The 14,984-nt window shown below is 41.7% G+C and overlaps 1 protein-coding gene across 9 annotated transcripts in view; it reads right to left on the reverse strand.

Moving 5' to 3' along the window:
- Positions 1 to 464: 464 nt before the first annotated feature.
- LOC23687700 (trithorax group protein osa) overlaps positions 465 to 14,984 on the reverse strand; it is a 566,458-nt gene continuing 551,938 nt past the window's right edge. For 6 of the 9 annotated variants that reach the window (XM_021852024.1, XM_021852027.1, XM_021852026.1 and 3 more), the window contains 6 exons: positions 14,498 to 14,620; positions 14,189 to 14,348; positions 13,829 to 14,117; positions 13,681 to 13,762; positions 8,575 to 8,792; positions 465 to 8,503 (listed from right to left, as the gene is read on the reverse strand). In XM_021852024.1, the coding sequence (XP_021707716.1) occupies positions 5,399 to 8,503; positions 8,575 to 8,792; positions 13,681 to 13,762; positions 13,829 to 14,117; positions 14,189 to 14,348; positions 14,498 to 14,620 (3,977 nt within the window). In that variant the 3' untranslated portion in view covers positions 465 to 5,398. The remainder of the gene's footprint in view (positions 8,504 to 8,574; positions 8,793 to 13,680; positions 13,763 to 13,828; positions 14,118 to 14,188; positions 14,349 to 14,497; positions 14,621 to 14,984) is intronic. The other 3 variants (XM_021852032.1, XM_021852028.1, XM_021852025.1) reach the window with 2 other exon arrangements.

Genomic DNA, 14,984 nt, shown 5'->3' on the forward strand with positions numbered 1-14,984 from the left:
TCTCAAACGGCACCTCCTACGTAGATTTGTGGTCTCATCAGTAAGGCCGTCTCACCAACGATTGACACCACCGATTGTCTAGTGGGTAATACCATATCAAAATGGTGTCTGTATCTCTACAGACTTCATCCTTGAGAAAACGACACCCATCACCATCGAGGGTTTTCTTTTACGTTCCACCACGTAATAACAAATCTCATTTTTTTTTATAATTTTTTATTATTTTAATTAAAAAAACTAAGTGTATTTATACTTTTATGTCAATAATAATAATTACAAATAGTTTTCATTATATAATTTTGCTTCATTCCACGTGTATTACTTTCCTCCTTCGCGCCGTCTCATTCTTTTCGATTTTCTTCTTATTTTGTTTGCATATGCGTATCATTTGGCTAGCACAGTACAGTACCTAGCTCCAGAGTTGTTATTTTCCTCTTTCTTTCGTATGTAACCATTTTTTTTTATTCTTTCCTTAAACATTAACCCCCTTTCATTCTTCAAAATGTCCATCAGTTTTTAGTGTATGCGTGTGTGTCTGGTTGTTTGTTTTTGTGTGTCTGGTTTACAGTTTTCCTTTTTTAATGTTAAATTATTCGTAATTGAATTTATTTGACATTTATATATTTGCAATCTTTTACCGTTTTCTTTTTTCTTGTGTTTTTTTAAATAATAGGTTATTAAGAGTTCCCGTCCTACATTGCTACCATTAGCTTCTTATGATAAAGATTTACTTTATATACTTTTTTGTTTTTCTGGATTTTCTTCATTTTTGTTACTCCATTGATCAACGACTGTTCACTATTTACTCGTTGCTTTCCTTCATAAATTAATCTATAAAGGAAAATGGTTCTACTATCGGGTGCTATGCTGCTCTTATATTGGTAAATTGAAAAAGTCATACAAAAAAGCGATAATAATTTAACCTTCTTACTGAGAGACGAAATTCTGCGGCAAAAAGTAAGAAACTTTTCCTCAGCTAAAAATAATAACTAGAAACGTAAAGATCAAGCAGCAACTGCAGTACCTTCGTTCAATAATTAGTCACTTCAAAAAATGTACACATATTCAGCTGGCCCTACACTACACTGTTGCATTCTTTCTTACTGTGTAATAATGATTCGGAAAGAATGCGAAGAAACAAAGCTTCTTCGGGTTCTCTTTCGCTTATATCCAGTTTGTTTTGCCCTAGGGTGCTTTCACCGTCAGTTTTACTTAAGTTTCACACACATTCAGTTGTACAACAGAAAAGATTAAAGTGGGAAGAAAATCAGATATTTTCAATTATTTCTATATATTTTTTCATTTTCATGTATTTCTACCACAGCTATTAGTAGTTTCTTTTCCTTTTCTTCCACTTTGTTTCTCTGTTTGCTTGTGTTATTTTTTTTCGTTCGCACGCACTCGATTTGTTCGTATTTCTTAGGATCATCCTCCTGGGACGATGGATAATCATATCGCACCTCACATCTCACTAGAGTGTCAGCAGCATTTCATAGTGCCTGCGGGCTGGTGTTGCACCACTGGTCCGTCTCTTATGGTTTTTCCAGAGGAACTCAGGGATACCCTTTTTAGCATTAGGTGTGTTTTTAAACAGGACCAGATTGATAACTCAAGTAATCGTATTAAATCCCATCCCTTGTCTGCTAACTATAGCAACGGAGATTCATTTACATAAACTTTGATCGGACGCCGGTGAGTTGCGAGTAGCGAATGCCCGCGCAAAAGAAGTCCACCACAAACGACTTTCGGTGGGGCGTTAGGTCACTACTCGGACCGACGACGCGTCAAAACCGTTGGTTCGCGAGTTCCATCCCGATTCTCGGGACGGGCATTGCGCATTCACACACACCTTATTAATAGTACCACTTTTAGCTGTTGTCTGTCGTTTGTTGGTTTGCTTTGTAGAGTTTTTACTTTTAGTTATGCCGTGGGCACGTCATTACTAAATAAACTAGTTTCTTTTCTTGTTTTCTTCTGGCTCTGTTTTTTGTTTGTTTCATTGATTTTTGTTTCGTTTTGCTATATTCATATTTATAGGTTTTACTTTAGCTACACTTCTAACACATTAATTTATTTCCACTAGCAATCGGGTTTTTAATAGATCAATGTTTCCAATTCATCTCGTTTTGTGTTTCTTCGATTTTGCATTTCACGGATCTTTAGGTATGCTGATTGGCAAGGTTCTGTCTTGCAATTGGGGACAAATCCGGGCTTGTTTTCAATAAATTACTAATAACACGTCTTATATGTTGAACCTTTTTGGGCGTTCGGTTTCCACATTTTTTTCCAAAGGAGTTTGACTACAGATTGCAATAAGTAGATCGTATTTTGCTTACTCTGTTGAAGACTACAATTTACAGGGGTTGGTTCCGATCGCGGGTCGACGACGGGTTAGGTTTGAGGTTTGTGTTTGTGCATGGGAGTGTCATAGTTAAACGATACATTCTGGACAAAGTTGAGTGATTATGAATTTAAAAAGGAAAGAACTTCACGGAAACTATTCAAGGCTTCTTTTTGTTATATTATGATAGTGGATGCCTTCAAATTTGAAAAAAGGAAACAGATCAAACTCGTCAGAACTGGACGCTGTCGAATGTTGACGGAATGATCCAATGATCTTATCCCTTTCTTTAAAAATATTGTTTCCTATAAACTCGGCCAAACCGCGAGTTTTTCGTTTTTTTTTAACGAACAAAGAAATTTAAAAAGGCGACATGAATTTGGCTTCGCAATGCATATTGGCTCTAAAAATATACTTTACGAAATCCTCCAAATATTCAGCTTTACAGTGACTGTGCTAAAAGTTCTCTAGGAGTTGCTTTTGGAAATTCTCAAAGGATATCTCCAAGGATTGCTTGAAAATAGAATGCATGTAGGGATTATTACATGATTTTCTTCATAAGTACCTCTAAGAAATTGTATAACTATTTATCCAAAGGTTTCTCGAGGAATCACTTGAAAGATCCCTCTTCGTTATCTACCAGTTATTCTTTCAGGATTTCAATATATTCATTCAGAATGTCCAAGGTTGAGAAACTAGAAGTCATGTGATACAGTATTTAGTGCAACTAAGTGTCCATGCTCAATTATCTAGAAGATTATGTGACTCAGTTAAGGTGATTATAAAACAAAGCCTAACTTTGAGTTTTCAAGTGCACATATCTGGAGAACCTGACAACCGTTCGCGTTGAAACTTTGGTTGCATTCTGATGATGATCAAACGATCAATTTTTCAGTTCAGAGCGCTGTTTGGTTTTCTTGACTTGAAAGTTCAAGGTTTGGCTTTGTTTTATAAGCGTCTTAATGAATCCTACTACGGAAAGATACCTGGACTGCCGGAATGAAATACAGGGAGTTCATCGAGCGATCAAGAAAAATCTGAAATTTCTCAAGAAATTCGTTCAAAAGTCGCTGCATGAATGTCTCTAGTATGGAAGAAATCCTCGAGATTTTTTTTTTCCAGGGACATTTCAATATACATTTCTTTAGGTATTATCCCAGGAATTCTTCTAGAGATTACACTATGCAGTAATGCAGTATGCGTTTCTTCAGTGATTCTTCCTAAAAATGTCTCCACAGAGTTCGCCATGAATTTCTCAATGGTTCAGAACTCCATCAGTAGTAATACTGAAGTTATTTTTATTATAGAAACTTCTTCATTGTTCATAGGGAGCGGGTCATTTGGAATAAAACCATTCGGCATAACGGTCATGTGGCATAATGGCCATTTGGCATAATCAGTATTATAGCCCTTCTTTTGAAAGAAGGCTGTTCTTGATGAAAAAATGTTATGCCGAATGTCCATTATGCCAAAAGACTTTATGCCAAATGACCCAGACCCTTGTCCATAAGCACCAAGTTGAATTGCATAAGAACGTAAAAGGTCTCTGCTAAGATAACTTAGACTTTCTTAATTTGATTGATGGTTTCTGGAAACTCTGATGTGAAGGTGACATTTACAGTTATCTCTTATCCAGGTATTCCTGTAATGTATCTTTTAAGGCAAAATCGATGAAGACTTTTGTTTACCAGTATTCTGAGCAACAAAGCATAGTAGATTTTCTTTAGCTTTTTAAAGGTTTTTTATGAGCCGAAAAATTAGTAAATGAAGCCATTTACCAATTCTTCGAAGCTATTTTCGTCCTAATTCTTATTTGGCATCAACAGCACTCTCAACTATGATTGAATTCAGTTAGAATTTGACAAGACACTAACATCCGCTAATTCCGTAACAACTTTGCCTTGAATCTATCCATCGTTACAATTTCTCCCGCGCAAACACAGCTCGAAACCTCCCATACAAGCGCATACTACTACCTACTTCGGCAACGATCCTAGCCTCCGCCGTTCGTTGCTTCTCTTGTCTCTGTGCAGCTTTTTTAAAAAACAACCAATTAACACTATATATGAGTATACACAGTTTGTAGCAGCGATTCATCGCCCCCCATCGGTTCGAGTGAACTGTTTAAACATCGATTTTGTTGCGAACCTGGAAACACTCCCATGATAACCGGAAATAGGCATCAATCGCCCCAAGCGCCACGAACGCAATTCAACAAATTTTAGACCCACGATAAAGTAAGAAGAACAAAATCACACACATCATCATCGTCATCGACACGGGATGGCCCGTTTTCGATTTGTTGTAACAAAAGTCACACGTAAGATCCCTGCGTTCGGTTTTTTTTTGCACACATTTGATTAGGTGAAGCTGCCCTCTGATCCGCCCACTTCCGGAACACCCATCCAATGTGAACGGATTCCGGAAGATCGCAAACCGGAGGTCAGCTACGAGATAAAAAACAAAACTAGACACAACAAAACAACTGTTTCAGATACCGGTACTTGTTTCCTAAGATTTTCTTGCGTTTGTTTTTTTTTTTAAGATTGTGTATTCAATTTGATTCAATTAAAATGTAATGTAATAATGTAATAGTCCCATTCTGGTTTGAGGTTGTCCAATTGTTTCCGATTCTCATTCTCCCCGTTCTTCTCTAGTTTAAAACTAACCATCGCGTGGTGGTGGAGTAAGCGATTCCGTTTGGTTGCTACTCTACATTATATCAAATAGGTTCTCCATATTACACATAAGTAATATCACACGCATGCACACACACACTCGGCCTCATCTCGCGTCCATCAAGTTCCTTAAAAATCTACTGTACAACAATAAAGATTATGTTCACACGCGTCCTGCTAGCACTTCCATTTTCTTCCCTTTCGCTCGGTTTTGTTACTTATATTATTATATATGCTTCTAGTAGAGTGTCTATCCACATTCTGTTTCTCTCTTGCTAATTGTGTCTAAATATGTATAATTAATTAAACGGGGCGCTGATTAGGCGCTGTCCTCTGTTGTCACCTGTCCCACCGCTTTGACCAGAAGCGATTTCTTCCACTACGAGGATGCCGTAATGGGGTGTTGGGGCGCCGGAGCTGGAGGTGGCGATACGACATCAGTATTACTGCCATTGTTGGCCGGCGAAGAGGGTGATCCTGGCGGGGGTACGAATGCCGGAGGGCCTCCGTTGTTACTGATGGGTGCCGATGGAGCTGGCATTACCGATGAGGCCGATGGCGACGACGACGACGATGATGACGACGACGAAGACTGAGGGGACATCAGCGACGTGAACTGATCGGTCGATTTCGATGGAGTGGATGACATCGACGGGAGAGCTGCCGGTGCTGGAGGGGCACCCATTGAAGAAGCAGGATTGGAGTGGCTACCGCAGTGGGAGCTGCTATTGTTGGAAATGATTGAATTTAAATGCATCGAGGATTTGCTCGATTCGGAGAGTTCTTTGTCGGACGATTTCTTGAACTCAATTTTACACATAGTGGACTCGATTTCCATCGTTGTTAGCGGACCGGTGCCACGCGAACACTGAAAAAGTACTCGGCTAATGATAAGGGCTACCTGCTGGTCGAGAATGTGACTCATGACTAGGCCTAGCAGACGTTGTTCCTGTTGGAGGAACAGGGGTCGGTTGTCGGGATGTTTAGCCAGGTGTAGAAGCGTTCCGGCGGCTCGTCGAAGCATATCCAAGCTCGTGCCCATCGAGTCGGGATTGTCCCGTAGGTAATTGATGCCATGCTGGTTGGCTACTCCAAGAGCAGTCTGTTCCGCTTGTTCGATGAATGCCACCAGATAGGAGACGCACGGGGATTGCAACGCTATCGTACGGGCCATGGCGCTATCCGCTGCGGCTAGGTAGTGTAGCAGGTTCACTGAGAACTCCCTAAGGACTTGGTCCTCATTTTTGCACAAGTGTCGCGTCAAAACGGAGCAGAGCTTTTCAAGTCGCGTGTACGGAGGCGTTGCTATCACAAGATCCACATTGGAATCGGTTACGCACAGCTTACACAGGGCTTCCAGTGCTAACCGTTGCGGAGATAATACTGAGTTTACTCCCAGCGTTGGGAACGGATCCTGTCCATGCGCAGACGGACAAACGGACCAATGAAGTAGACCATCCAAAATAGGCCTCGAAATGGGTTCGTCAAATCGGGACAAATCCAGCTGCCCGGCGATATTTGCCATTGAAACCAACATGTTCTCACGGATCTGCACCAAGAAATCCCACCACCATTCCGATTCTCCCTGCAAACTACTGCACGAGTCCGAGAAGTCAGCGTCCTCTTCACGGTCGTAGTTACGCGTTTTCTTCGTACGCACGGGATGTTCGTGATGCAGCAACAAAATCTTGCCCAGAATCGACAAAAACCTTGAGGACCGAGAAAACTCTGTCTCGTTATTGGGGACGAATGTCAGATTTCTAAGAATATTCGAGATCGCCACACATCGCCTTGCCAGGGCATCGTGACCCTCCGTTACGAGATACAAGCTGGCTTCGTCTCGCGTGTAGCATTCATCTTCATAGTCGCTCATCCTTCGGCGCTTCAACACCTTTGCAGGATCTTGAATCGTTGTAGTAACGTTGAAATTCTGCTCGGTAACCTTTTCGTCAACCACCTTATCCTCCTCGATCTCCATCTTCACGTCCTCTTTGCTGTCAGACTCATCTGCGGTCGGACCCTCCTGTGGACCATTGGACAAGCTGCTCTTCTCCAGCTCCATGTCAATCTCTCGACAGTCGGCGTCACTCGACGGAGTCACTTCGGGTACTTCTTTCTTCACCACAAAGCTATCCACACTTGGTTTGGAGTCTTCTTCCGCTTCGGTGGTTTCTCCGTTCACTATCCGGTTTTCACCGTTTGTCCTGTTGCACTTTTCGCTATCACTTTGCTCCTCTTCCACATGCTTTCGCTTCAATGGGCTGTTGCTGCTATTGTTATTGTTACTGTTGCTGCTGTTGTTGTTGTTGTTCTTGCATCGCATCTTATACTTTTTACTTGTTTTAATCAGCCTAGCAAATGGAATGTTAACAAACTCCGCCTGGAACGTCTCCATGATGTAGTCGTGAGGATCGGGTTCCGAGTGTCCTGCAGTCCAGGGATCACCGCCGACGTCAGTTTCCCGATGGTATCGATCATCTGCCGTTCGATCCCAGTCCCTTCTGTGGTTCAGCACAAAGACGTCATCATCGGCAGGCTGGATCTTCACCGGAAGTCCCTTCCGCGAGCTCATCGTATAATTTGTTGTCGAATTGAACACCACTATCCGGTCCTCTGGATTCGGTAGTTCAATCACGCAGCCCAAATCCACTTCGCACGCTTTTCTACTCTTGCGGTGCTCTCGCTTTCGTTCCATCCGACAGCCTCGCTTCAGTCCATCTCGTTCTTCTGTCTCTCCATTTTCCATTTTAATGTCTTCCACTTCCTTTTTCACCTCCACCGCTTCGATAGCCCGTTGCATCTCATCTTCTTGTTCATCTTCCTCTTCATCCTCGCTGTCTTCGGCTTCCTTACCAAACCACCCGTACGCCTTACCGTAGGGAAGCTTCTTGCGATCCGTCGTTTCAAACATGTCGCTCAAACTTTTCTGGAAATGATCCAGTAACAGATTCAGCAGTCCCGGCAGGTGCGTCAGCCCAAAGTAGCCAACGGACGAATCGTCGAACAGCAGAATGTTTAGCACATCCAGTGCCCAGGTACTCTCCACCAGCAGTCCGGATCGCAGTGACATGAATATCCGCCACGGATCCGTTTGGCCAATGTCCAATTTGCTGACTCTTTTGCGTTTGTACAGCACCGGAGTTGTAGATTCGATACTATCCGGAGGAAACACGATGTCCCGTTTTGGAGCAACAGTGCTGGCCGGAGGGAATGGTGCCTGTGGCATCGGTTTGGCCGCAGCACTAGCTGGTTGAGGGGTAGCTCCCGGGGTGGCTTGTGGAGTGCTACCAACCGGTGGAACAGGAACAGCAGGTGCTGTACCTGGTTGTGCACCGGGCGGGGGTTGTGGCTGTGCCGCCGGTGGCATACTGCTGGACATTCCCGCTTGCTGCATCGACGAGAACGGTTTGCCGCCTCGTTGCGGTGGCCGCAGCGGTGAACCTTGGGATGTGGGTGGCATCTGGTTCCACGGCTGTTGCTGGGACTGGAGGAAAGAAGGAGGAGGGAAAGTTATCAGATGAGGTTTCGGGGGGTATTGAATGACGAAGAACTTACCTGCTGATGAGGCGGATAGGGCGGCTGTTGATTCGGCGGGTACCGATTGGGTTCCGCATTCCATTGGTTTGGTGTTCCGGGTGCTCCAGGTGGACCGGCAGGGGCACCGGGTGGTCCACTGGGACGAGGTCCATTGTGGGTTCCCCACTGCTGTTGGGGTCCCTGGGGAGGATATTGGCCGCGGTACTGACCTGCACCGCCCTGCCAACCACCAGCTGCTGGAATGAGGAAACATTTTTTTTTAGAAGAACGGAACAGTGGCGCTAAAGTAAAGGGCTGGTAGCACGTCTCTTTTTAGTGATTTGGTCACTATTTTATTGCAAATCTCTTTTTTAAACAAAATGGTCTCTAAAGTCATAATTGTTCTTCCTAAAATGAATTCGGATTCAAAAGACCTAAGCAGGAATTTCTAGAATTTTTTAAACTTGTGATCAGAAGGCATACATAGTAGTGATTGACAAATTGAGACATGAATTTGCGAAAAAAAAAAACGCGTTCTTGTGAGACTCGAACTAACGACTCCGTGTACGCTAGACGTGCGCTTTAATACCCATGTTTGCAAGGTCGAAGCAAGCGGCACTGAAGTTTTCAGCATATTTTGGTTATTTAAATGAAAAATAGTGTCCTAAAGCCCTGTTTCAACTTTAGTACCAAACGATTTTTAGTTGGCTTAAGTCCAGAAAACATAATTTTTCTGGTTTTACAGATTTTGTCCTTGGGCTCCAATTTTTCCCGAAATGTCAGATAGGGACAAGCTCAGCGTTAGCACCTTTTTTAAAGTAAAATCTCAGTAGGGTAAACAGATATAATACGCCCCCCTTGATGAAAAACTTCTTGATCGCAGTAGCAAATGAGTCACTTCTAGAGTTTTTGGTGTCAAAGCGTTATTTACATAGTTGGTTATGCTCTGCATGCAACTTTCTCTTATCAGGTAGCTTCTAAAAAAAGTACAAGACATTTTCTATGATCCAAATCTTGGCGTTTCAAAACAAACCGAGCAATATGCCCCTCCAGCAGGAAAAAGTTTCGCAGCATTGTAGAAATTTTTCAAGTAGAATTCCACCATTTGCTAAGCTTAAAAGGGCCCATTAGCAGTCGTCTTCCGGTAGTTTTTGTAATAAGTACAATAGTAAAGCATGGGATTCATTTTACAACGAGGCTTGCCTATCGGACTCAAAATTGTACGCCAAAAAGCTGATATTCGAGATTTTTGGAATTTTTATTGATTGTTTATAGTTCTCAACGATCAAATATGCGGAACATCATTTTTTCGCGGATATTAAGGATATGTAATCATATTTACGTGTTAAAGAAGCCTCAATCTCTTGAAAATGAAGCGGCGTATTGCCCGGTTGGGGCGCATTATACCGATTTACCCTAAATTTTGTCGGCGAAGTAAACGTTAACATGATCAAATTTGACCCAGTTTTTTAAATTGAAGGTTTAAATATGATAAAGCCGTAATTTGAGCGGGAAAATTTGCCAAAGTAGTAGAAAGTGCACGCTCTGTTGCGTTATTTAATTAAATGAAGATTTTATAAATAATTTCAGGACCCTATTACGAATGCTCTAGGACTTTTCGACGCAGGTATATAGATGAAGGGTAGATGCAACGGCCTATCGATATCTAATAAACATATTTGCAAACATAAGCTAAATAATGTAGAATGATGAAAGAAGCAATGGTGCTCATGTCGATCTTACGATCATGAGCAGTTCAACCAACCAAGCTACAAAACACCTTTTCCGGGATAGGAAACCAAACTGAATCCGCAAATTCATGTACCAATTTGTCGATCAAACACACACTGTGCCTTTTGATTAGGGAAGATCCATTAATTACGTAAGACAATTTTAGCAATTTTTAGACCACCCCTCCCCCATGGTAAGATTTTTTGTATGAAAATTAGAAATAATTTGTGTGGCGCGTAAGAAATCTTAAACCCTCCCTCCCCCTATAAACCCTTACGTAATTAATGGACGACCTCTTACAAGCTTCAAAAAAGAATGTCTCAGGAAGACATATCGGCAAATCTGGTATATACTAGTGAAAAGCAAACATTCATCAATTTTCACAGAGCTCACTCGGAAAATTTTCAAAAATACTATTCTAAGATTTTCTCCAGTTTTTCCAGTAATCCTTCCACAGGTTTTTCACGTAGTTATTCTAACAGACTTTCCAAAGATTCCTACTGGAAATCCCCAAAAGGTTTATTCCAGAAATTATGAAGAACTTTTCAGGTTTTCCAGAATTTCCATAAGAAGTACTTAAGAAGTTCCTAAGCCACTTTTTCAGCTATATCTCCAGCCATTTACATATAAATTCCTTCGTGAATTAATCTGTGTTTATCTTAGGAATTGCTAAAAAAATCTTCCATGGATTACTTGAAAAAATCTATTGAAAACTCTTCTAGGAATTAATTCCAAAAGGGACTCGTTCCTCCAGAAATGTATCGAGAAATTTCTCCAACATTTCATCCACGAATTATTGTTGCAGTTCTTCCAAACAAATCTCAAGGAATTTTTCAAGTAAAAGTTCAAGTTTCAAGTTCAAGTTCAACAGCCAACGTATTATTTATCTATTTTATTGATGTTTTTCGGTGAACAAGTCATTCACCATAAAACATCAATAAAATAGACAACAACACAACAACAACAACAAACAAATGTTCACCGAAAAACATCAATAAAATAGATAGATATCAATCAACGGTGATTAAACCCAAAAAAATAAAGCCAACGTATTACTTTTTAAGATTTCCTTCGGAATTGTGTATGACATACCATATGGCTGGTACTGGAGAAATGATCTGGTGAAACTCATGTTGGATCCAAGGAGAGATCTTTTTAACTGAAAAGCTTTTCCCAAAACATTTAATTGTTCTTCTTTGAAGCTGGCTAATATTTTTGACATAATTCATGGCCAAAAACTCATCAAGAACTTACCAAAAATCTGGCCTAGAGGACCTTGCTTTATAGTTATACATCAAAGATCTTACCATGCATAAAATAATAATTAATAATCTTCCAAAAAATGTTTGAGAATGAATGGAAGAATTCGCTGTAAATTTACAGATTTCTATACAAGGGGCTTCAAAAAAACTTTGTCAAAGATCAAGGTCTGCTGAAAATAGTAAACTAGTCAAAGTAGTAAAATAAAGCCTCACAGCGAATAAGTATTACAAATGAATAACACGAGAAATATGTACACTTTTTATATTTATGAAGGTATTTAGAGGCCTATTTATCAAAATTGGGCTATCTGTCAAAATAAGCAACATATTAGAGTTTAAAGCTATTTACTCGCCTTTACTAGTGATTTATTTTTATTTGTTTGTTTTTCTTTTGCAGAAGTGAAGTGGTGTTGAACTACCCATACTCGCATAACAGTCTCATTTATATAGGAAATCCCATATAATGTAGGAGTGTTATGCGAGTATGGGCAGTAAAGTTCAATTAGTGTTTTTCTAGAAATGTTTCTATGATCTTAATCGTTAACTATTTCGCTACCAACTTGCAAAAAGTTAGTCATGATGAGAAATACGAGTTAACATACAGAAACAAACCGATATTTTATGTTTGAAATACATATTTTCCCAGTGTGTTCTCCAAATTCACGGGTAGCTCCTGTATTCTTCCCGGTCATTTGTAACTCCCGGGTTTTGCCCGCTTTTCCAGGATTTCCTGAATGGATGGACATCCTGAAACCCTGAAGAAATTCAGTCTCTGGAGTAGTTTCAGGGGTATCCTTAACCCTCTCGTTCCCATGGTAGTTCCATTGATTTTCGACGTACTTGAGACAAACCGAATTCGTATACTATGTAAGGGGCTGTCCATTAATTACGTAAGGGTTTATGGGGGGTTCTTACGCGCCATACAATTTATTTTTGATTTTCATACAAAAAATCTTACCATGGGTGGAGGGGGGGTTGAAAAACCCCGAAATTTGTCTTACGTAATTAATGGACCGCCCCTAAGCTTCATTGCCGAGCGGTTAGTGTCGTCAGACAGTGAGCGCATCGTGTCATGGGGTGTAGGTTCGATTCCCGCTTCAGCCATTGAAACTTTTCGTCAGAAATATTTCACGGCTGTGCCACTGGAGCATGTTTGTCCGTTGTCTAGTGTTAAGTTACAGTCTGTGCAGCTAAATGGCTGAAGACGGTGTCCGTGTCTTTTTTTATGCAATAGCTACTAGAATATGACTTTATACCCATCAGATGACTCCAACAGTCAACTAACTGTTTCAATAGTAAAAATATTGAAAAACAACATTTTTTTAAACTGATTCCGTAAAATTTAGCCCATTTACAACATAAACAGTTTTAAGAAAAACGCTTTTTTTGTAAAGAAATAGTCGACCAATATAGTGGAAAAGAAAGGCTCCGCGTGTGGAGGAATCGTGGAATGGAAAATTCCGCGTTGAATTCTTGGAGCTATATTTTACTGAACTCATGAAGAAATTGCTTAGCCCGCCAACGCATCAATAAATGAATTTTGAGAGTAATGCCTGAACAGAACATTTGGCAAATATCTGAGTTAGTTTCTACAGGGATTCCAGGAAAACAAAATTGCATAGCAATTTTACGAGCAGTAGGGAGCCCGATTCCATTCTTTGCACTTTTGATTCACTTCGGCAGTGGGTTTTTATTTTAAGCTACAGAGCTCTTATTTGGCCACAATATGCGTCGTACAGTCACCCCACAGTTAAAGATAGCACACAGATAATGTTCAGAGTTGGATTAAACGGAGAATATCTCATCGAATAGAGTTGCATTTACGCAGATCACATTTTCCTACATGAACAATGAATCTATATAACATCGCAATCAATGGTTCATTGAATTTAACACTAACACTAAGTCGACACTAACCGCATCACAACAGAGGCACCACCGTATATGGGATGTAACATACAAGTCTACGGTGGCATTCTCGGTGATTCTCGGATTCCTATGAAAATTCTAATCTCCTGGATCTCTTCTTAATTCCCGTTTGAACTCTTTTGGGTTTATGTTCGGTCACTTTCAAGCATTGGACCTCTCTAAATTTCTTATTTTAAAGGCACCCAGTCGCTACCAGTCCTAAAAGTATGATTGGGATACTTACGATACATCTGCGGTCGCTGCTGGTATGGTGGATACGGTTGTTGACTCTTCTCAAAATCGGGATGTCTCCTCGGTTGGTTAGGCTGAAAGTATGCCGAAAAGTTATCATCTGCCCTTTTTAGAACATCCAATGCTTCGCCGGGACTCACCTGATCGGGCCGGTAATAATCTGGTTGTGGTGGTTGTTGTGGAGACGCTGGGTATCCTTGACCCTGCGTTGACGGAGGTTGCTGCCCGGGTGCACCGCTGACCGGTGGTTGACTGGCAGCACCCGGTGGACCAGCCGGGGGTGTCTGCGATGGACCGGAACTGCCCGGTGGCGGCTGTTGACCGTACGGTCGCTGTTGTGGTGGTGGTGGGTACGGACTGCTACCATATCCTCGGTAGGGATCGGCTGATGCCGGTGGGGCGGAGCCCGGTGCCGGGGGCGTTGATCTTCTGTAATAGGTACGCGGCGTGGGTTATAACAAATTCGAACTGTATAAGAAAATATGAACAAGACAACATACCCTTCTCCGGATTCCGGTGGCCCGTAAGGAGGATACATTGGTCTGCTAGCGGGTGGATATTGGCTCTGCTGTCCAGGCGGGTACTGGCCTGGCTGACCTTGTCCATACTGATCGGGAGCACCGTACTGGTAGCCTCCTGGCTGTCCCGGATAGGGAGCACCTAAGGAACGAAATACGAAACATTAGAGCACACATCTCAGCAAATTCGATCGGAAAGCGGAACGCCGTGACATTGAGATGCAGAGCAGGCAGGAGAGGGGGAGGGGGTGTTAAGTGTGCGAAGGGTAGGTGCGAACAATGGAACCGTACCTTGTGGTCGTGAAGCCGGTGGATAGGGAGCACCCTGCTGATACGGCGGCCGCTGGGGGCCGACGGGATCATCGAAGGGATTGCTCACACTAATGTTATCTCCGGTGGTCGGTGGTGCCGAGCCTATACAGACGGGTGCGCATGGTTAGACGATAAATGACGAAAAAAACGGGGAAAATGTGATATTAGTAAGGTTGCGGGACTAGTTCGGGTGTATGTATCAATGGTGTTGAATCATTGATCTTGTGATTGATTAGAAACACAGGGAGGATTGGAGTGTTGTTTGAGTGCATTATTTGAGTTTGAGTAATGTGTTTGATGAGAAGTGATGAACGTCAACAAAGTTATACTGCATCAGAATACACTTGTCTTACCGATTCAGAATTAAGTAAAAGTAATAATTTTCGACAAAGGAGGAAAATCAATGAATGTGTAACTTGGAGCCAAATGAATGGTCTTTAATAACGTAATCCGTCAGTTATCGCAT

The sequence above is a fragment of the Aedes aegypti genome, chromosome 3 (assembly GCF_002204515.2).
Source record: "Aedes aegypti strain LVP_AGWG chromosome 3, AaegL5.0 Primary Assembly, whole genome shotgun sequence".
In the NCBI taxonomy this organism is placed as follows: Eukaryota; Metazoa; Arthropoda; class Insecta; order Diptera; family Culicidae; genus Aedes; species Aedes aegypti.